General features: G+C 36.6%; 1 protein-coding gene across 5 annotated transcripts in view; it reads left to right on the forward strand.

The window, feature by feature from the left end:
* The window catches only part of LOC115228511 (coiled-coil domain-containing protein 146-like), a 57,360-nt gene that overhangs the window by 2,236 nt on the left and 30,577 nt on the right, over nucleotides 1-24,547 (forward strand). For 2 of the 5 annotated variants that reach the window (XM_036506374.1, XM_036506365.1), the window contains exons 2-11: nucleotides 1,431-1,484; nucleotides 4,628-4,903; nucleotides 5,824-5,906; nucleotides 10,501-10,716; nucleotides 11,294-11,351; nucleotides 15,570-15,746; nucleotides 17,995-18,068; nucleotides 21,891-22,118; nucleotides 22,331-22,517; nucleotides 23,236-23,331. In XM_036506374.1, the coding sequence (XP_036362267.1) occupies nucleotides 4,691-4,903; nucleotides 5,824-5,906; nucleotides 10,501-10,716; nucleotides 11,294-11,351; nucleotides 15,570-15,746; nucleotides 17,995-18,068; nucleotides 21,891-22,118; nucleotides 22,331-22,517; nucleotides 23,236-23,331 (1,332 nt within the window). In that variant the 5' untranslated portion in view covers nucleotides 1,431-1,484; nucleotides 4,628-4,690. Of the gene's footprint in view, nucleotides 1-1,409; nucleotides 1,485-4,627; nucleotides 4,904-5,823; nucleotides 5,907-10,500; nucleotides 10,717-11,293; nucleotides 11,352-15,569; nucleotides 15,747-17,994; nucleotides 18,069-21,890; nucleotides 22,119-22,330; nucleotides 22,518-23,235; nucleotides 23,332-24,547 lie in introns of all 5 variants that reach the window. The other 3 variants (XM_036506390.1, XM_029799112.2, XM_036506359.1) reach the window with 2 other exon arrangements.

Consider the following 24,547-nt stretch of genomic DNA (forward strand, 5'->3'; position numbering starts at 1 on the left):
TGATGTATTGATGTATTTTCTCAGGCGATTCTCATGTATAAGTGATTTTATTGATTTAGTTATCGATGTATTGATATTATTGATTTGGCTATTGATATATCGATATTATCGAAATTGTTATCAGCGTTTCAATATTGATATATCAATATGTGTCGGAGTTGTACTTGTTTGGCAAGTAACTTGATCTGAGAACGTGTGTTAAAACTGAATAATTATATCATGGAAGGGTCATTTTAACCACTTATGAACACACACAAAGTATTATATTCTCTCTCTTTCTCTCTCTCTCTTCTTCTTATTTCTATAATGTACGGCCTTTTATGAAGTGTTAAAAAGTTTTGTCGTACTAGTCATTGACCACTAGCATAGCTAGAGGGAGGCGGCACCACTTTTGGGCCTGCTGTAGGCAATATGTACTTTTTGTGGGGGCCCAGGGGTGACAAACTGAAGGGCCGCCCCTGGCAGCACACACTCTCGCTATGCTCGTGATTACGGACACATTTCTGCACGCAGTTAAACTGTATTCGTGACCAGGTCGCAGAAGTGCGACGAAACTTGTTGACATTTCATAATAGACAGTACTGTTAAGAAATTAAACGAAAAATGAATGTAACAATTTCTGTGCATTCTTAAATGACTAAAACAACTTCCCACTCACGATAAAATTTTGTAATTGTACTAATATTTATTGATTTCCATGTCACAAACTAGTATTAGATGGGAATTTCCTTTGTGGCCGTTCTTTTTTTCTAGAAATAGTAGCCAAATTTCCTTCAAATCATAACCCTTCGTCTTAAAAAATAAATGACTTGTTCAAGATTCACTGTGTCTGAAAAAAAAAAAAAAAAGAAAGAAAAGAAAAAAATGTCAGACATTTTCAGAAGGATCCTAAGCTTACTGGATTAAGCTCGACCTGGGCTTAACAACAACTGGTATTTATATTATGAGTCACGATGATATTAAAGATATAACCACGTCCAAAAACTATTTAACTCTAAATGATAAAGAGTAAAATTAATTAACCTTTTATCCTTCATATACACCCGGAATGCATTACAGAAATAGGTTCACCTGAGTATTTGACTGGCACTGTATTTCATTGTCCCCAAAAGAACAAAAGGCAAAGTTGGCCTCATTAGGATTCGAAATCAGAATACTGCCAAATATTCTAACAATTATGCCAATTCCTGTTTTTCAGCCCCAGGTCAATTGTTATCGTGCAGATCTGCATTCAAAAGTGTTTTATGTCTTTCTTTTAAGAAGAGTTTAGTTTGAGAAAAAAATTGTTTGCTACTTTTAGCAGGTTGGCTGGCTACATAGTAGTTTCCCTATAGGTTAATTTCTACCGTTATATTGTTACTGATATTGTTATTGATATGGAGATAGGCAGCAAAATAAATGCATTGCAGTTTTTAATTTCGTACCTTTAGATCTGGAGATTGAAGCTCACCTAGATTAACTTCATCCTTGAATCCTTGGAATAAGTAAGTAATGATAATATTCTAAGATTAAATTAATCAATGATATCCCAAGCTGAAAAAATAAAAAAGTAAAAAAAAAAAAAATTGGTGTCTCTTCATGGTTGATTGACATGCAAGAAATAGCAGCTAAATCTTCCTCAAATCATGCCTTGTTGTCTTCAGATCGGATACACTAGATTGTGTAGTCTGGAAAAAGGATGGGATCATCATAGTTGGAATGCATTTGACCATAGGTCTGCTTGGTCAGGGTTGACCTTAGTCTAAACTGCAACAACACAAATAAAAGAAAAAAAGTAGAAAGAAAAAATAAACTTTTGCATATTAACAGAAGTCAATATATTGATAAGTTTGTTAATATTGTTACAAATATTTTGATGAGCAATGTGTAACCATAGATAAGTCCTCAGCACTTTTGATTCAGTTCCATGTTGAAGCCATTTTGTACTTTTTTTTTCATTTTGGACAGGTGGGATGTCTTTTAAAAGTGATTTAGCTACTATTTATGGGAAGTCAAATGATCAATTACAGACTCTGGATTTTCCATTCATATTGCATATAACTAAAATGCTCATGATCAGGGTTCTGATACATCACCGCTTATTAAAAAAGCAGGTTTATTGTGTTTGAATCCTATAATGGTACACTGAAGTCATTAATATTAACAATCCAGAACTTTCCAGCCTTGGTATCTGTTGTGCTTTTCACTCCCTCCCTTACATTCAAAGCTAAAGGAATTATTGTGAGACTGCAGGAACTAAAATATATTATAATGGAAATTTGGTATCTGATAATACTTTGACTGTGGCTTGGGCAGTATAAGAAAAACAGCATGTCCAAAACATTTTACTGTGACCTGTAAAGAGAAATAATAGTATTCTTTGGTTGAAACTTCAGCATTTGTTCATTTCCAATTTATTAACTGGCAAATCTCTGCTATGAAACTATCCAGTGTTTCACATCCTAAATTTTAGGATAGCATGCCCAAAATAAAGATGTGATGATCACAGTTGGGCATTCTTTTCATGCATATTTCAGTCTGTGTTATCAGAGGTCTGATCAAACAGAACAAGGGTTCTCAACCATTTTTTATCGATGGACCCCCTTTGATTACTATTTTATTCTGGTGGACCCCTTTATCCATTTGATGCTTAAAAACTAGTTTTATAGAATGTTATTTATTAATTAATGTTTTCACACATTAATTTGTGCAGGTTGAACTATGTAAAATGTTAGTGAAAGAAATCTTGCTGTTTCTTGCAATACATATCAATACCTATGTCTAAAGCAAAATTTCTTCAGGTGCTCCTAAAATACTATTTACTGTTTTGCTATGTGGACCCCCAGAAATCTGATGTGAACCCTCAGGTGCTATATAGATCTCAGTTGAGAATGACTGAAATACAACATCATGAGAACATATCATTGCTGTTATCATTATGATTATAACTTCTATATAACAATAGCTGATATAAATGCTCGTTGGTTGCTTCTTGATTTCTCCAGTCTGTTTTACATCACACACAGAGAAGGGCAGTGTGAGAGTAAAAGAGAGATACTGACAGAGTTAACATAAAAGGTATAGGAGAAGCGCACATATGAGGTATGATAGGTGGCAAAGAGTGAAAGAATAACATGCACAGTGAGAGAGATAGAATCATAAAGACAGAGGAAGGTGAGGGAGTAAATGAAAGAGTGGTTATGGGAGGAGTTATACAAATGAGGAATTTGTTCTATTTGAATATATTTTAAAGTTATAATTTTTACCCTGCGAGTGTAAGTGAAAGTAGGGTATTGTAATCACTTGTCTTTGTCTGTGTGTTTTCAAAATTACTGGGAAATGGTTGAACGGATTTTCACCACATTTGGCAGAAACACTCACTGGGTGAATGGCTTGAAATGATGAACATTTGGTTTCTTTATCTTAAAAGAAAAAGATTAAAAAGAAAACAAACTTACAAATTTCTCAATAAGCAAGTGGTTATATTATTTTGTTCACTTTCTTTTTCATTTGCATTGACCCTCATCTGTGTGTGTATAGAACATGGTATACCTATGCATATAGACATGTGTGCATACATACATATGCAACTGTGTGTGTGGGTGTGTGTATATAGTGATGGATTTGAGGGTTTTGTTTATTTACGAGTTGATTTCTTAATTTCACCAAAGTATAAATATCTATAATGGTGATACTTAAAAAAAAAAATAAATAAATAATTCAGTTCAATTAAAAAGTATGGGTAAGCAATGCATTGTAAGCCACACTATAATTTGCAAAAAATTGTATTTATATGCAAGTTATGCATCCCTGCTCTGAGTTCTATTTTTTCATGTTTTTAAAAATTAATATTCATTTCATCATTTTTTTTTTCATTTGCATTGACCCTCATCTGTGTGTGTATAGAACATGGTGTACCTATGCACATAGACATGTGTGCACACATACATACATACATACATAGATATGCGACTGTGTGTGTAGGTGTGTGTATATAGTGATGGATTTGAGGGTTTTGTTTATTTAATTGATAAAATTTAAATATAATGTGGCTGTGTGGTAAGTAGCTTGCTTACCAACCACATGGTTCCGGATTCAGTCCCACTGCGTGGCATCTTGGGCAAGTGTCTTCTAGTATGGCCTCGGGCCGACCAAAGCCTTGTGAGTGGATTTGGTAAACGGAAACTGAAAGAAGCCTGTTATATATATATATGTATATATATATATATATATATATATATATATATGTGTGTGTATGTTTGTGTGTCTGTGTTTGTCCCCCTAGCATTGCTTGATAACCAATGCTGGTGTGTTTACGTCGCCGTCACTTAGCAGTTCGGCAAAAGAGACTGATAGAATAAGTCCTGGGGTCAATTTTCTTGACTAAAGGCGGTGATCCAGCATGGCCGCAGTCAAATGACTGAAACAAGTGAAAGAGAAAAGAGAAAATCATTATATGTATGTCATATTTCCTGATATTACCCCTAGTGGCAAAAATATACTTCTAAGGTTACTGCCAGATGATGGATAACATTCTAGTTATAATAATCATCAGCATCATAATTGGATGTCTCTCTTCCCATGTTCACACTGGTTGGACAGTAATTCAACAATAATTAGCACAGCAAATGTCATTCTTTAATTGCAGACAACACTGGATTTTTTTCTAAAACTTTTTGGAAGACTGGATTTGCCAAAAGCTTTTTGAAAGATGAAGAGAAGCAAAACTGAGGCGGTAGACAAGGGTGGAAGAAATGAAGATCCACCACCAAACAATCCACAGGCATGCACATTTGTAACAAACCCAGAGGAGCAGGAAGAGTCAGCGCCTTGTACTGAAGTCAATCAAAGTGAAGTATCAGAAGAAGAAAAAGTGTCAGTTATAGAGATTAATGAAAATCCAGCCTTGCGAATCCTCGACAATGTGAGAAATCTTCTGCTTTATTCCAAATTTAACTATTATATTGTCTAATTAGTTAAATAGGTGCTAAGGGAAATAACACAAGGAGAAAAGTAACATGAATTTAGTGAATTGAGATATGGTGTAATACTGAATGTGACGTCTGTAACAGATTCTAGATGAAATAAAGTTTGCTCATTAGTTGGAGAAAGAAAATAAAAGCTTAGTGGTAATTGTCAGTGACTTTGATTTTGTAAGGGACTCTTTTCTGACTTTGTGAAGTGCTGCTTCTCAAAATTGGTGCTGAGGCAGTTAGTTACATATCTAGGTGGCCTAATAATCATAGGTATAAATTCAAAGCTCCATTCCAGGTGGAGCAACTTACATTCCCATTTGTTCATGATGATGATACATCCTCTTTTTCACTAATTCTTAACATTTAACAGCACCTGCTCAGCACATGTGTGTGTGTATGTATGTATGTATGTATGTATGTATGTATGTATGTGTGTGTGTGTGTGTGTGGTGTGTGTGTGTGTGTGTGTGTGTGTGTGTTTGTTTGTTTGTTGTTTGTTTGTTTGTTTGTGTGTGTGTGTGTGTGTATATATATCTGTGTGTATATATCTGTGTGTATGTATGTAAATACACATACTGTTTAAATTAAAAGCAAGAGCTGTTTACATAGTCTCTTCTATACAACATAAATCGAAATATTTTTGGTAGCTTTAGGCAAACAGTAATATGAAATACTAAAACAACCAGTTTTCTGCTTATTTTTGAAGTCTACAATTAACCAAGATTCTAAAGAGATTTTAACATAACACTCTCTATATTTTGCTGAAACATTGGTGTTCTTATTGACTGATGACTTCTGCATTGAAAAATAAATGTATTCTGTGAATTTCTACATAAATAATGTTCCTTTCAATTGCATCATCTTTTAGCTTAGCAATTCTGGAAGAATTTCTTCAGCAAAAGCAACATACTTTAAAGAGAAGTATTTGAAAATGCAGCAACTTCTAACTCAGTAAGTTATCAATAAAATGTACAGTTGTCTTCGTCATCATTATTGTTATTATCATTGCTGTCACTAGTTGTCTGCATCATCATCTTCACTGTCATCGTTGTTGTTATCATCGTTGACATGGCCTCTGCTACTGCCGCCATCTTCATCATCACTGACACCATCATCAATTGCGGGGTACACAATCCTTGTTTGTCCTTAGATTATTTTCTTACTGTACACTATCACTGTGGCCCATCATCACCAGACACCATCAGACCAGTTACCTTACCATGTGGAATGTCAGTAGCTGAAGTCACTGAATTCTTAAACCCTATTGGTTAAACCTGTTAGTACCTGTTACTAATAGACTGTTTCTTCCATCATGTTGAAGCATTGACCTCCTGGAATCTGTCCAGAGACGTGCAACCAAACGCATACCCTCCATCAGACACCTACCATATTCTGAGCGCCTTGTTTCCCTGGGCATGGATTCACTGAAGCTCCGGCGTCTGGCGACGGACTTGGTAAACAGCCACAAAGTTATCAACCACCTCACCAACAACAACACTGAACACCTTTTTGATCTCCATGTGTCTAACACACGTGGACATGCCTACAAAGTCAGAAAACAACACAGCTCCCATGACTTTCGGAAACATTTTTTCATGCTCAGAGTTGCTGAAGCATGGAATAAACTGCCTGCGTCAGTTGTTGACTGCCATGACACTGCATCCTTTAAGGCCCTCATGCTTTCCGAAATCTGCCGAAACTACACCTGTTTATATATACACTTTAGATGAGTTGTAGTGCACCTGAGCACTGTACACAATTATTATTATTATTATATTTAAAGTTATCTGAAACTGTCTGACCTTGCTGTTTTATCAGACTATTATGAGACATGAGCTGACAAGAGGAGGCCCAAATATTCTCACCTAGAAGCCATCCTTAAATTTTCTTCATTCTGAGTATGTATCTGGGGATGAAAATATAATTCTACCCTTACAAAGCTTGATTTAACCTCAGTTCTTCATTACAGATATTTCTCTTTCACCTCTAGTGCATGTCACCAATTCTATTATCAAATTCCCAGTCAATGGAGCTTATAATCTGTTAACAAAATATCTTTAATAATTGCACAAGCACTTGAGAAAAATACTTTTTCATGTGTAATATAGTAGCATAATTTGTAGAGCATCATGAAAAATACTTTATGGTGTCTGCTTATGTCCCTTTTCATTCAGTCTTCAAACTTCTCCAAACTTTCTTCATGTTAATTCTTTCTGAAGTTGAGAAAAGAAATACTATTATAGCAGAGATATTTGCAAGGTAGGTAGTTCCTAGTCAATCTAAAATTGCAAATGTTAATTAAGGAATATAACAAGTAAATTACTTCACTTTAATTAAGTAAAAGTAAATTTAAGGTATCAAATCCATTATGTAATTCAAGAATATTTTGAAATTAGACAGGTAAAATTTCAATCCTTTCAACTACAATGTATACATTTAGGTGTGATTATGTTGTATTGTGTGCTTTGGGTGTAACTACAAAATGTATTAAATAGCATTCCATAAATGAAAAAGGGATTCATGCCTTTTGCTCAGTGTTGTATCAATCAAAGATTTGGAAGAAATACTGGAATATATGTTTCGTTGTATTTCTTTTGACCCTTTACTTTTTGAGTTCAAATCCCACTGGAATCAGTTTTTTCCTTTTGTCTTTTTGGGTTAAGTAAAATAAAGTACCAGTCAAGTGCTGGGGTCAATGTAATCACTCTTCAGAATTGTTGGCTTTGTGCCTCAATCAAAAAACCATTATTGTTGATGTTCATCATCATTATCATCATCGTTTAGCGTCTGCTTTCCATGCTGGCAGGGGCTGGACGATTTGACAGAAGGCTGGTGAGCCAGAAGGCTGCACCAGGCTCCAATATGATCTGGCAGAGTTTCTACAGCTGGATGCTCTTTTTACTGCCGACCACTCCAAGAGTGTAGTGGGTGCTTTTTATGTGCCACTGGCATGAGGGCCAGTCAGGCAGTACTGACATCGGCCACACTCAAATGGTGCTTTTTATATTCCACTGGCACAGGAGTCAGTCAGGCGGCACTGGCAACGACTACGCTCAAATGGTATTTTTTACGTGCCACCAGCACAGGAGCCAGTCTAGTGACACTGGTAATGATCACACTCAAATGCTGCTTTTTGCATGCCACTGGCATGGGACCCAGTCAGGTGGCACTGGCAACGATCATGCTCAAATGGTGATTTTGACATGCCACTGGCACGGGTGCCAATCAGGCGGTACTGTCATCATGACAACAATTTCACTTGGCTCGACAGGTCTTTGCAAGCGCAGATTATTGCCCAACAATTAAAGGGTATTCTTAAATGGGCTGGTTATGCTGCACTGGCTTAGACCACAGTTATGGCCTCACTTGGCTTGCCAGGTTTTCGCAAGCACAGCATATCTCCAAAGGTCTCAGTCACTTGTCATTGCCTTGGTGAGGCCCAATGTTTGAAGTTTGTGCTTCATCACCTCATCCCAGTCTTCCTGGGTCTACCTCTTTCATAGGTTCCCTCTGCTAGAGTGTGACACTTTTTCACAAAGCTGTTCTCATCCATTCACAACACATGACCATACCAGCGCAGTCGTCTCTCTTGCACACCACATCTGATGCTTCTTAAGTTCAACTTTTCTCTCAGGGTGCTTACTCTCTGTCGTGTATGCACACTAACATTATACATTCAGCAGAGCATATTGGATTTATTCCTTGCAAGCTTACACTTGTCCTCAGCAGTCACAGCCCATGTTTCACTGCCATGTAGCATAGCTGTTTGCACACATGCATCATACAGTCTACCTTTTACTCTGAGCAAGAGGCCCTTTGTCGCCAGCAGAGGTAGAAACTCTCTGAACTTTGCCCAGGCTATTCTTATTCTAGCAGCTACACTCTCAGAGCACCCACCCCTGCTACTGACTTAGTCACCTAGGTAACAGAAGCTATCAACTACTTGTAGCTTTTCTCCCTGGAATGTGATGGAAGCTGTTTTCTGCACATTTTCTGTGCTTATTGCACCTGAGCATTTGCCACACACAAAAACTACCTTCCCAGTTAACCTTCCTATGATATTGCTGCACCTCTTATGTATCCATAGCTTACACAAGGTACATCTTATGGAGTTTCCACCTACGCCTTTTCTACAGATCGAGCAGGGCCATCTATCTGAAGGGATTTGTGGTTTGTCTGCCTTCCTACTTATGAAGACTTTGGTTTTTTGCTAAGTTGACTCTAAGGCCCTTCGATTCTAGACCTTGCTTCCACACCTGAAACTTATCCTCTAGTTCTGATAGTGACTCAGCTATTAGAGCAAGGTCATCAGCATAGAGAAGCTCCCAGGGACATCCTGTCTTGAATCCCTTTGTTATTGCCTGGAATACTATGATGAATAAGAGGAGACTGAACCTTGGTGGACCTCTACCCCTACCTCGAATTCTTCACTGTACTCGTTTCCAAACCTCATCTTACTGACAGCATCCCTGTACATGGCTTGTACAGCTCTCACTAACCACTCATCTATCTCTAGTTTCCTCATTGACCAATTTTTTTTCCAAGATAAGAGTAATAAAGACGAATAGAGTCAATTGTTCAGTTAAATGCAATATATATATAGTTCAGATTCTAGAAGGGCCACATTCCCATTGATTTCCGTATAAATGATAAACTTAGAATCAATAATAGATTGATCTTTGACCTTAGCTGGCAGCCATAAGTATTACTTTCATGCTTAATTGTGTAAATCGGTATAATTTTTGTTTTTAACTCTTTTTTTTTTTTTTGCATTTAAACCAGCCATATCAAACTCAAATATTCTGCCTGCTTTATGTTCAAACCTTTCAGTTCTACCTTACAATGTCATTCTAAATATAAACAATCACATCATCATAATCTCAAAACTATTGGGTTGTCCGGAAAGTTCGTGCTGATTTTTAAAGGAAAGAAAATGGTCAATAAATACTTGCCATTACATTTTTAATCAACCAAATATGAACCATTTTGTTGTACAATGCGTCTCTATCTTTCCTTTAACTTGAAAATACCCTCTTCCCAGAATTGTGGTGGTTTCATGGCAAAGAATTCATCAAGGTATCTTTTTATGTTATCCAAGGAATTGAAATTTTTACAATTAAGACTATTCTGAAGAGGCCTGAATAAGTGGAAATCTGAAGGAGCAATATCTGGTGAATATGGAGGGTGGGGTAACACATCCCAGTGGAGCTGCAGCAATTTTTGTCTGGTTCCCAAATCATCAAGTGCCAAAAATGAACTTTCTTATCTTCCATTTTAAAGGGTTACAAAATTAACACAGGTTATAGGAACATAAACCATCTTCCATGAAAAGATGTGCTCTAAATGGAGGTGTAGTCAAATCCTATTTTATGGACTCAACCATGTTCTAAAGTAAGTCGAAAGGTAAGCTACTATAAATCAGCACGAACTTTCTGGACAACCCAATACAAGATAACGCATGATTACTTCAAAACTCGTGAATAAATAAGTATTATATTCAACAGAGTGATCTCGATGCTAAACAGATAATGTTGTCTTTCACTAGATCTAGCTCCAAGGTATCAAGATTGCATGAAGAATATTCTGAATATCTCAGTTCTCAACAAGAACTGATGCGAAAACTTGAAGAGGCTAATAAATACCCAAAGAATATTGCTGTGTCAACAGAAATTACTAGCTTACGAGAATCCTTTTTGAGTGCCAGCAACAAATATGCGGAAGTAAAAGAACGTTTACTTCATTATGAATTCAAAATAGAATGGTAAAGTAGTTTATGTTCTTTTTTTTCTTTCTTCTTTCTTTATTTTTTGCTTATTGGTTTTGTTAGGGGAGAGGACAGTAGCAATAACCTTTTTTCAGGGCTACCAAGTTGGTACTGTTTGGCACTTGGATCATAAGAATATGAAAAACCTTCCATCATGGAAAAGTGAATAGCTAATTGAAACCATTTTGAAGGGAAAATCAGACTTTTTTTTTGTTGGTTTTGTTAATAGTTTGGAGAAAGAAAATAAAGAAAAACAAACCCTATATTTCTTTTCAACACCTATGTATGTATGTATGTATGTATGTATGTATGTATGTATGTATGTATGTATGTATGTATGTATGTATCCTTTTTACAGGAATATGTGCTCACATAAGTGTCAAGGGGGTACGGATAAAAGGATATTGCACCATTCTTTGATATTTATTTTCTTGCTATGATTTATTTTCTTACATGAGTTATCTTAGTTTCTCATTACTTTTATCTATTTTTATTTAAAATATATCTTTTATTTAATTAAGTTTTTCAATATTATTAATATAGTTGTTTCATTTTATTAACATTCTTAATATAGTTTGACTGAAGAGAAAACGGTTTTACTAAGGGAAGTCACCAAACAACCAAAACCAGGGGTGAGTTTTATTTATTGCCATTTGTTATTCATTTAATAAGCAAACATTATTGTTTTAAAATTTGCATATAAAATTCTGAAATGAACCTTTAAAGTCTTAAAGCACTTTTTTAACTCGTATTTATTTTTAAAGCATTGAATGAGAACACGGCAATGTAGTCTCTAATCTCACCTTAATTTTTTTTTAAAAAAGGTGTTTTTGTGCCCTATTTTGCATATTGGGTTCCACCAAATCTATACTTTATATATGCTTCCTATGGCTGGATGCCCTTCCCTAACATTCACTACTCTACAAAATGTATTGGGTGCCTTTTTCTCATGGTACCAGCACAGGTGAGATCACCATGCAACACACATTACAAAAATCCCCTTCACCAGAGTGGGGCTACATGAGAGAGAGAGAGGGGGGAGGGAGGGGCAGCTTTATGCTAGTAGATTATGTTAAAGTATGAAAGAAAGGATGAGAATAGAACAGGTTTCTTTTTGTAGAGGAACTTCATAGTTACTCATATTATAAAAAAAGTGAATGGGAATAATGGGGTAGAGTTGGTTTCCTCATGAAATTCAGCATTACCAACCTCAACCTCCTCAGCATCAGCCTCAAATTCATTATCGTTGACTGCCTGAAATTTGGCATTGTCAGCCTCCATTTCAGTATCATCAGTCTTGATTACATTGTTGCCTATTATGATTTCTTCATTGTCAACTTCAGTTTTGCTATAGTCAACTTAAATGGCATCACTGTTGGAGAAAGGGAATTTTTTTAGGAACAGACATTGACATCAGTGATTACTCATTGTTGAACGGTAAAAGAATATAGAAATTAAAAGTTTCATAAATGATTGCAAGTTTTGTATAATAAAAATCGTTGCATCTTACATTTTTGTAAAGACACATAGATTCAGTATGTTAGATGTTGTGGGATGACGTCAGCAGCTGGGTGCGTTGACCGGAAGCTGGGGCAATCAGAAGGGGCAGCCGTCAGGTGTGCGCAGGCAGCGGTGAATTGGGCCTTTCCAATGTGGGTCGTCCAGGTGTCAAGACGTGTGAGGACGTCACTAAGGTTTGGGTGAGCAGCTGCTATCTTTAGTGTTCGGGTCGGGGCTGTGTCGAAGGATTAGTTATCACTGAAGGGTCTCCATCGTGAGGAAGAGAAGGTAGGTGCCTTTATATTTGAATCGCGCACACACCACAAGCTATTTCAGCAATTCTTAAACATTTACATTTCAACACGATGTCTGCAAAAATTAGGATCGCCAGCGACGTCGTCAGACCTTTTAATGGTGAAGGCGATGTAGTGGCCTGGATTCGCAAAATCAGGCTGGTGGCAAGACTGACACACCACAGATGTAAAACTACAGACTGTATTATATACATATAACATGACAAAAACAAAAATAAATAACCCCAGTTTAACCTTGTATTCCTTACTCCTGTTTCTTAAACTCTCTCAGAATATTTCTAAAAAAATCCAACACCATCATCGTTGGTCATCAAAGTCAGCCTAACATCAATTAATATATTTGTGTAAATACAAGGCCTGAAATTTGGGGGAGGGTTAAGTCGATTACATCGACCTCAGTCCTCAACTGGTACTTAATTTATCTGGACTGGCTCCTATGCAGTTGGCACATAAAAGAACGCCATTTGAGCTTGATCATTGCCAGTACTGCCTGAGTGGCCCTTGTGCCAGCGGCATGTAAAAGCATCCATTACACTCTTGGAGTGGTTGGCATTAGGAAGGGCATCCAGCTGTTTAAACTCTGCCAAATCAGATTGGAGCCTGGTGCAGCCATCTGGTTCGCCAGTCCTCAGTCAAACCGTCCAACTCATGCCAGCATGGAAAGCGGACATTAAATAATGATGATGATGAGGATATATATATAATATATATATATATATATATATATATATAATATATATATATATATATATAGGTATATATATATGTATATGTATGTATATATATGCATATATATGTATGTGTTTGTTTGACCCCCATTATTACTTGACAACTGATGTTGATGTGCTTACGTCCCCATTACTTAGCAGCTTAGCAAAAGCGACCAATAGAATAAAAAATAAGTTCTGGCTAAAACAAGTACTGGAGTTGATGATTCATTTGACTAAAAATTCTTCAGGGTGGTATTTATGCAAATATATCAATGCGATAGTATCACTGTAAAACTTAGCGCAGTGATTAGACCATACTTTGTTTTAGTAGTTAGACAGGAAGAAAGAACCACATAATTTCACTGCTCTGCTGTAAAATCAGCTAAACTTGCTGTTCCAAGTTTTTGAAAACCCTGTCAGCTAATCACAATACTTTATAGTAATAATAAATATCTTTCAGAATTGTTGATGTTTTTTCTCCTCCTCTTTGTATTTCTCAAATACAGAAAATCTTGCCGCTCACAATATAGAAACATTTCTCATGGCACCTTGATATAAAAAGGATAGATCCTGAGTACTGTAGATATTTCCTGCAATCGGACCTGTACACAATGCAGCAAGGGATCACGGTCTGGCAACTCAAGCTAGCTGTGGACAAGTGTACCACCATGCATTTTGGGAGGAAAAACCCAGTGTCCACATACTCCCTCCACAATGTTAATATCAAGAAGTCTTCTTGTGAATGTGACCTGGGCATTACTGTCAGCAGCGATTTGTGCTGGAAAAAGCACATCTCTAAAATTGTCAAGAAGGTCAAGGGTGTCTTGGCATCACTCAGTAAGATCTTTGTCAGCCGCTCTCCAGCTATCTAAGGCTGTATATAGCTATAGTGTGGCCACACTTAGAACTTACATCACCAGTCTGGAACCCCTATCTTGCTCAGAGCATTGACCTCCTGGAAACTGTTCAGAGACATGCAACCAAGCAAACACTCTCCATCAGGCATCTACCATACTTTGAATGCCTTGCTTCCCTGGGCATGGATTCATTGAAGGTCTGAGTTCTGGCAGCTGATTTGGTAAACACCTACAAAATTATTAACCATTGTGCCAACAACAACCTTGAGCACCTATTTGAATTCCATGTGTCTAATACATGTGGGCATGCCTACAAAGTCAGAAAACAGTACAGCTCCCATGACTTTCGGAAACATTTTTTTCACACTCAGAGTTACTGAAACATTGAACAAATTACCTGCATTAGCTGTTAGCTGCCATAACTTTGCATCCTTTAAAACCTCCATGCTTCCTGAAATTTGCCAACATTGCACTTGATATCTCCCACTCCATATACATGCACTCATGTATATCATGACTTATACCCTATACACTTTCCTGACATTTGTACATAATTCTATGTACCATGCATGCACTTTTGATAAGTTGTAGTGCACCTGAGCACTGTACACAATAATTTCATTATTATCATTTTAAAATGGAAAAGGTGAGATTATATACATGTATATAGAACTCCAAGTACATAACTACATTGTAGTGGTACTCTAGTAATTTAGAGTAGTAATAGTACAAGGATACCCTGCATTATGATAATTCTAGTAATGGTTGTGGAAGTTGTATTTTTTTCTGAAAAAGTTCATAGAAATGCATCACCCTTTATAACATGGAAGTCAGGATAAAAACAAGTTTGCATTGTAGAATTCTCCATGTTATGGCGAAGCTTTAAAAATGTAATTCTTCCCCAGTACAGTGAGACTACAATATTTCGTACAGATAATTAGGACTTCAGCCAAGTAACTTCAACTTGTGAGAATATTCTATTCACTGAAACACATTTGTGTATTTTTATTGGTTTAACTTAAGTGGTAATATATAAAAACAATGTGATTAATTTGAGTGTTTTGGGGTTTTTTTTTTTATGAAAGAAAACTTGTCAAAACAATTACAATAGTTCTAATCATTGAATTAATATTTTCTTTCTTTCACTGTATAACTTCTAATTAGAAATATGAAAGAAAAGCCTGTATGTTTCTGTGAGTTTGGATCTCAGAAGAAATGTTTTTTTTGTTTTCTTTTTTTGTTACTGATAGTTAATCCCAACAATGTAATTTTTTTAGCTGAAGTGAGACTAATTTTCAAATGAATTTACTTAAATATTGTATTGTACACAATGACACAATACATTGTCTGAGGTTGTTTGGATTCAAGATCTTTGAGTTTGAAGTAAAGCAAGTTAACCACTATCTATCACCCATCTTAAATTAATAATCAAATATAGTTTAATAATTTTTTTAATGCTTTTAAAACAGGAAGTTCAAGCAAAGCTAAAAGATCTTCAGAAATATATTGAAGATTTAAAGAAAGATACCCAACAAACTCGCGTTGATTCAAAACAGCTTCTAGAAGAGAAATCTGAGAAGATCACTTTGCAAGAACAGGAGGTTGAAGAGTGTAACCTGCTAAAAGAAAAGCTTGGAAATATACAGGTTGTTTCTTCTATATTAATTTTTTCTGTTGGCTCTCAATTTCAAGCTTTTGAATTTCTATATCCAAGTGCAGGTGTGGCTGTGTGGTAAGAAGCTTGTTTCCCAACCACATGGTTCAGGGTTCAGTCCCACTATGTGGAACCTTGAGCTAGTGTCTTCTACTATAGCTCTAGGCTAATCAAAGCCTTGTGAGTGGATTTGGTTGACAGAAACTGAAAGAAGCCCATTGTGTGTGTGTGTATATGTAAAAAGCACCCACTACACTCACGGAGTGGTTGGCGTTAGGAAGGGCATCCAGCCGTAGAAACACTGCCAGATTTGACTGGACCTGATGAAGCCTCCTGGCTTCACAGACCCCAGTAGAACCGTCCAACCCATGCTAGCATGGAAAACGGATGCTAAACGATGATGATGATGATGATGATATATATATATCATCATATATATATATATATATATGTATAGAAGCTCTGCCACATCAGATTGGAGCCTGGTGTAGCCATCTGGTTCACCAGTCCTCAGTCAAATCGTCCAACCCATGCTAGCATGGAAAGCAGACGTTAAATGATGATGACATATATATATATATATATACATATACATATGTGTGTATGTGTGCGTGCATGTTTATCTTTGTATCTATGTTTGTTCCTCTCACCACTACTTGACAACTTGTGTTGGTGTGTTTACATCCCCATAACTTAGTGGTTCAGATAAAGAGACTGATAGAGTAAATACCAAGCTTTAAAAAAATAAGCACTGGGGTTGATATATTTGATTAAAATTTCTAGGTAGTACCCCAGCATGGCCACAGTCAAATGACTGAAACAAGTAGAAGATAAAAGATAATTGATGAATTCTTTCTAAGTTGAAAAGCTGATAAGTAAAGAATGAAGATGGTGTTATATCTTATTTAAATTAGCTGTTTCCAATTACCACTTCATAAAGTACATTAACCTTGTAAACTTTTAATCATATTTATTTAAGTATTTGGAAGCAATGAAAAGGTAAGAATATGACACTTGAGCCCTGTGCTAGTAGGGTACTAAGAGCACCATCCGAGCGTGATCGTTGCCAGAGTGACTAACTGGCTTCCGTGCCGGTGGCATGTAAAAGGTACCATTCAAGCGTGATCATTACCAGCATCGCCTTACTGGCACCTGTGCCATGTAAAAAGGTGACATGTGTAAAATGATTCAAGCGAGGTTGTTGCCAGTACCACCTGACTGGCCCCCGTGCCGGTGGCACGTAAAAGCACCCACTACACTCTCGGAGTGGTTGGCGTTAGGAAGGTCATCCAGCTGTAGAAACTCTGCCAGATCAAAATTGGAGCCTGGTGCAGCCATCCGGTTCGCCAGCCCTCAGTCAAATCGTCCAACCCAAGCTAGCATGGAAAGCGGATGTTAAACAAAGATGGTGATGATGATGACACACTTAATGAATGGATACAAAGCTGCTGGCAATGAAGGATGAAGAACATCCCATAACAAAGTGTGCTACAGTTTCATATTAGTATCTAAATTAGTTGATATTCAGATCACTAAATGTTCAAATAAACTTGTAGTTGAAAAGTTTATTTCCAAAATTAATGAGCAGAAACATTGATTTTAATATGTAAATGAACCATCTTAGTATATATTATTATCATTGTCATCATCATTTAACGTCTGTCTTCCATGCATGCATGGGTATGATGGTTGACAAGAGCCAGCCAGATAGAAGACTACCCCAGGTTACTGTGTCTGTTTTGGCAGGGTTTTATGGCTGGATGCCCTTCCTAACACCAATCACCCATCCAGCAGAGTGGACTCAGTGGTTTTTACATGGCACTGGCACAGGCAACGTCATTTTTGGCATGATTTTTACAACTGGATGCCCTTCCAAATGCCAACCACTTTAGATTGTGGATTGGATGCTTTTTACGAGGCACCAGGGTCATCAAGTAACTTGCAAGACAAGACAAGAAATTTTGAGAGGGGTGGGGGCATTGGAGGAGGGGATCTTGTGTCAGATGATGAAGGATTAGAGTGTAACAGAGAGGCAGAGAGGCAGAAATATATATTACAATTATTGACAGAAAAAAATAAGCTCAAAAATTAATATTCACTAACGAGATTAAGAGTTTAGTCAATGTCATCTATTAAAAATTACTAGGGATGTCTAAGCATTTTATAGAAAAGAAAGTTTCTTAGAATATACAATTCCTCATTGCTTATTTTTTGTCTTTGATTTCATTACAATCACACAGATGGAGCTTTATCAAATAGCATCTGAACCAAATCAAATTGCAAAAGAAGCAGATAAGATATCCAGAAAGATACAGTAAGTATATTTGGAATTTAAGGAGGTAGAATTGGAAAGTTTCAGTAGGGCATGCTAGTAAGTATTTGTCCACAAGTAGAAACATTTCTTTCTTGTAGTTTATCATCAGTATTGGTCCTGTAGCTATACATTGTCTAATAAACAGTGCTTTATGTAGTTTTTACAACAGAACAGTATTGATTTCTTCATTTGGCTCAAGGCCACAAATTTGGGGTGGATTGATTAATATCATAAAAAGGGAATGCAAAATGACAGCAATGATGATGATGATGATGACCCACTCTTCCCCATAAAAGGAAAGGCATAGTTGATCATGGCAAGATTTGAACTCAGAATGTAAAGGGATATAACTAAATACCAGAAGGTATTTTGTTTGATACTAAAAATTCTGCCAATCTACCAAGATGTGGTCATGATAGGCAATTTCCCCCAGTGTTATGTTCTGTGTTAAAAAGTAAGCTCATTATTAAATATGCCAAAATTTAATGTTATCACTATTTTTTTTTTACACAACTACAAGATTTAAGAATTGTACAAGTTTTCTTTCTTAGTATGTCCCCTCCACATAGTGGTGCAGAAACAATTAATGGGATTGCAATGTGGACACTCCATTATTGGTCCCTTCAAAGAAGCCAATTGAGAGAGAGAGAGAGAGAGAGAGAGAGAGAGAGAGAGAGAGCGAGAGAGAGAGAGAGAGAGAGAGATGGCTTAAGAATTTGACTGGTACATTATTAACCTGGAACAGATGAAAGACAAAAGTTGGCTCTTAAGCAAGATTTGAGAGTGCAGAGAACTGAAAGAAATGCTACAAGGCATTCTATCCAACAACCTAACCATAACCCTGCCAGTTTGCTTTGCTGCTTTTTAATTGTATAATTAAACAGATGCATGTAGAGTTGAGTTAATCAGGGTATTTGAAATCTTCACACATCCACAGGACCACAGGTCTATAGAACCCACAGAATAAATTCTGGGTTTTTTCTATCTTTTGTTTCTGCAGTGTTAAATTGTCGAGAGTGAAACCATCTAGGACGCCATTCTTATGGAAACTTGTTTTAAAATTTAGGATTTAAATATGTCATACTCATTTCAAAAGCAAAAAATTTATCTGCTAAACTGAATAGACGAAGCAACTGCACAGATTTCTTTTGGATTGTGCAAGAGTTTGTGATGCACTTAGAGATACAAAAAACACTAGCTGTGCAAAGCCATCCCACAGTCATAGTACCTTATATGTTGGTAGTAAGATTACATTCAAATTTTTTTAAACAACACTGTTTCTATCTCTCCCTCTCCTTTTGTATTCTAACAAACTTATCTGCTCACTCACCCTATCCTATTGTCTGTACTACTTTACTCTTATTCACCTCTCTGTAACTTGGGAATAGGTCCCAACACATCTGCACCATCTCCCCCTTCTTTCTTTCTATTTCTCCTCTCTTCTTACTGGATTTAGCCATGTATCTCTTCTACAGCAAGATACCTGTTTCTCTCTATCGTACTTTAAACTCTCATCACCTGGCACAAGCCACCTCCCTCGATACTACTCCCCACTTCAGGTGAGGGGTCTTGTCTTGCAAGTTACCTGGTGATCTTGCTGGTGCTGGTGTCACATGAAAAGTACTCAGTGCACTCTGTAAAGTGGTTGGCATTAGGAAAAGCATTCAGTTGTAGAAACCATGCCAAAGCAGATAGTGGAGCATGGAAAACAGATGTTAAAAGGTGATGACGATGGTAATGAAGATATTTTATTATAAAATGAGTATAACATCAGAATTTTTAAATTTGGTTATAAAAAGCATTAATAAATGGTAGGCTTATCATATTCCAGGGATATTCTTCTGATTTAAAGTACCAATGCCACTCAAAACATTGCGTACAACCCATTGCCTCATTGCCCTAATCTTGCCAAAGTATGCTCAATGTCTCTGTAGCAGACTTCCCAAGTTTAGCACAAAATTTCACATTGGCGCTTCATTCAAACTTCCTGACCATGACCAAAAGCACAGACTACAGCATAAATGTGATCACAAAAACACAAATTTCACAACTTGTGAAATAAACACAGCAATATCACTAGGCACACTTCTTTATGAAGGTCACTGCTAGCTGTCATTGTGCAGACAACTGTATACTGCCATATGTTAGTGCATTTCAGAACAAGTCCAGAAACTTTTTGATACCACCTTGTACTAGGGAAACCTTACTGATGCAATCCTTTGAATTACAATATAGTTTTAAAGTAAAAGTAATCTGTAAAAACTCTTTGTGATAGATGCTAATTTTTTTTGTTGTTGTTGACTGACAGTGATGAGGATTCTATCAGCCTCATCCCAGAAAATTCTTGTAGGAAGGTAATAACTCCAAATATAAACTGATACAAGACACAGGGGCCTCTTTAGTCCTACTGAAGACAACCTCACTCCAGTACTGGTGGCATGATAAAATGCACCCATTCCATGCTGTAATCTGGTTCATGATAAAAACTGAAAAAGGAAAAAAAAAAGCATTGTAAAAAAGAAAAAATAGATAAATATGTAAACTGGTATATGAGAACTGTCTATCACATACAAGAATAGGAAAAGACAATATCATCATCATCGTGGTGGTGGTGGTGGCAGTGGTGGTTATACAGCAAGTATAGTGGGATGTAGATAATTAAAGAAAATTTATGGAGTTGTCTTAATACCTGCAGCCTTGTACACTAGCTCATACCTAATTATTGAGACACATGAAATTTAGGAGAAATGTCCCTTACTTGCCTTGAAAAATATCAACCATTAAACTAATGGATTTCTTCCTTCTCTCTGTAATTATCAGTTCATGTTTACTTTCCATGCTGGCATGGATTAGACAAGTTGTCACTGACTGAGTCATTTCTTACAGGGAGCCACTGCTTTTATAAGCTGGTGAATACCATTTAGCTTGGTTTCTATAGCTGGATGGCCTTCCTTTTGTCAATCACTTTACACTGTGTACTGAGGGCATTTTCTGGTTGCACCAGTACTAGCATGGCAGATAAGACCTGTTATCAACTCCTCTACTCAGGAAAGAGAGAGATTGATGACAGCAGAAAGGCCAGAATCATTGAGAGAAAAGAACAAGGGGTAAAGCATAGAGCATACTTGGTAATCTAAGACATGTATTTTGACTCAAGTAACTGAGGAAGGAAATAGGAGAGGGGAAAAATAGAATGGCCAGGATCCCAAGCTCATGGATCTCAAAAGACCCGTTGTGTTTTGGATATTTAAAGAGAAAAACTTCTGATTAAGATCAGAAGGTAAATAGGAGTGACAGGTGGCTCTGCATGTTGGCTGGTGTCCTCTCCTATAGTCACTGGTTGACCAAATATCTTATGAGTTAAATTAATTAAAATCAATTTAAGTTACATATGCCCTTCCTATGTAAAACAATAAACGTTGCCCTTTTCAAGCCTAGCCAGGCTCACGGGCCTGGTTTCCCAGTTTCTGTGGTGTATGTGTTCCCCCCACCTGGACGGGACACCAGTCCATCGCAGCATTACTCAAGAAACAGGAAGAGAGAGTGAGAGAAAGTTGTGGTGAAAGAGTACAACAGGGGTCACCACCACCCTCTGTCAGAGCCTTGTGGAGCTTTTAGGTGTTTTTGGTCAATAAACACACACAACGCCTGGTCTGGGAATTGAAACCGCGATCCTCCGACCACGAGTCCGCTACCCTAACTACTGGGCCATTGTGCCTCCTTTCCTATATAAATTTAATTAATTTTAATTTGTTTGGTAATTAGTTTTGTAGTATATTATTTTGCACTCTAACTGCACTATTTTCTTGTTTCCACCTTTAGAGATATTGAAAAGAAAAAAATGATTATACAGCTTGAGTTTGATGAATGTTTTGAGGTTCTGAGAAATTTAGAGAGTATAAGTATGGAACGAGACAAAGAAAAGCAGAGTCTAGTTGAAAGTATTCATAAAACTTCCTTATCAAAATCAGATATAGAGAAAAACATATATGCACTGAAGAGCTCCCTTGAACAAGTAAAAGATAAACTAGCACAAAAGTGTACAGAAAAGTGAGTATTTTTTTAAACATTATTTTATTGTCCAAAATAATAGAATGCCAAACTGGATTTACTGTAACAAGTAAAAGATAACAGACAAAAGATAGCTATTTTGAAAGATCTTGATAATATTGAAGGTAGAAGAATTTAAAAAACAAGTTCGATGTTATATTCTATTGTGAATAATTTATAGATACAGAACAATATATTTTTCTTCCTCTTAGAGATGAAGTTGATATTTCCATTCAGCAAATGTTAAATGAGAAACAAAGGAGGTTAGAATATGTAACCATCATGTCACGAAATATTGAAAAGGACCAGCGTGAGCTGAAGAAAGCAGAGTTGCAGGTGAAAATTGCAAAAGATAACTTAAACCATTTACGGAATATTTTGAATAAAATTTCACAGCAGGTAAACATTCCATTAATTACATATAAATGCAATTTATTGTTTCTTCTTTTAACTTTGCACATGTTTTCCCCAATTATAGTGAGTTGGAAAGACATGGAAATTTGTATACTTGTGTTGGATATTTGAAACTGCAAAATAAAATTGATACACATATCCTCCTCCTCTTTCCTCTTCTCTTCCTCCTCTTCTCTCCTTTCTTATGGAGTACATACTATCAGCATCACTTCTAAGTCTTCCTTATTTCTTTATTGCCCACAAGGGGCTAAACATAGAGGGGACAAACAAGGACATGTTGAGTGACATGACCATGATGATGCTGGTCTCAGGTCAATTGTTGCAAATACCAAAGTTTTGTCTTTACCTAATCTCGAACTAGAAGAACTAAAATTACTACTGCTGGGTAACTTTTGTTAGTTTTCAGGAGCAGACTTATGGCATGGTGTTAGACAATCAAATAAATTATTCAACCTATCTTTTAGCAAGTCGATCCTTTCTTTTATTAAAGACTTGCTGTCTAAAATTTGATGTAAGTAAGAAACTTGTTGAGATTTTGGTTGCTGTATTAACTGTATTGGGTTACTACAAAAATACTTCTGTTATCACAGGATAATTTATTCATTGATGTGAAGTATAACAATGTGTACTGTCTAAATTTTTTAAAATATAATCTTTCTCTTATTAAATTTTTATTAATAAGATTATATAAAACTTTTTCCAGAAAGAATCAGTCCCAACTGATGATGAAAATAGATCCAAAAAAATACAAGAGTTGAAAACAGAAAATGAACTAAAGTCACAACAGCTAAGTGCACAGGTAACTTGTAATAATTATCTTGAACAAATTTATCAATTTCTACTTATATTTAGAAAACTAGATTATATTCTGTGTCACCATGTTCTATGAATCTCTTTCATTCTGCTGCTCTAATGTCTGACAGTCTGTGCAGTCTTTGCACTTGGATTATAGAAATATGAGAATCTTCCAGTATGAAAAGCAAGCATAGAAAAGTAAAATAATTTATTTTTTAATGGTTTAATCAGAAAAGAAAAAAATAGAGTCTATGAACCTTTTCAGGGACACCTGCCCTGATTGTCTGCAACAGAGGGATATCCTCCAAAGTTATTCAATGTCCAGGTGGTGATCTTGTATGAGTGAATGATAGGTTATAAACCTATCACCCTGGAGTGGGAACAGTCCCATTGATGGGATTTACAGAATTTAATTTACAAAAATTCCACAAGGTTTCTCTCTACTAAATTCCACTTACAGAGCTTGTCCAAAATTCTGCATTGAAGCATTGAACCTAAGACCACAGAGTTGCCAAGCAAACTTCTTATCCCCTCAGCTACACCTGCATCCAAGTGAGAATTGAAACTTGGGTTGTATTTTGAAGTTGCTAAGAGTATTCATTGCTTTAAGGAATTGCACCATGATGATGATGATGATGGCGGCAGCGAGGAATTGCACCATGATAATGATGGCGATGATGATGATGGTGACGATGATGATGATGGCGACGACAATGACAATGATGATGACGATGGCGACGACGATGATGATGGCCATAGCGACGTCGATGGCGACAACAACAATGATGATGGTGATGCCGACGACGATGGTGACAATGATGACGATGGCAATGACAACAATGACGTCTGAAAATGATAACAATAATGATGACAATTTCTTTCATACACTGAAAACTTGACTGTTACATAGAAGAGTAGAGATAGTTATACTCTTCTTATGGTCAGTCAGGTCGTAGCAGAAGAGGTTCCTATTGGGAGTCAAAATTGATGTGTGGACTAAAAACCTGCTGCAAATTATAGTGGTCTGCACTATTGTGCTCACTTTTCACTGAGGCTTCCATCTGTCATGAATGACCCTAGATGACTCTTGTTGTTTGCCTCTCTGGAACGGCTTTGTCTATGGTTGAACTGTCTAATGTATGAATGGCAGTTTCCGCCACACAAGCTGCATTTGTGGGCCATCCTGGTGCTGTTTGAGTTGTAGTGTTTTCTGTGGGACT

This window comes from Octopus sinensis, linkage group LG1, assembly GCF_006345805.1.
Source record: "Octopus sinensis linkage group LG1, ASM634580v1, whole genome shotgun sequence".
NCBI lineage: Eukaryota > Metazoa > Mollusca > Cephalopoda > Octopoda > Octopodidae > Octopus > Octopus sinensis.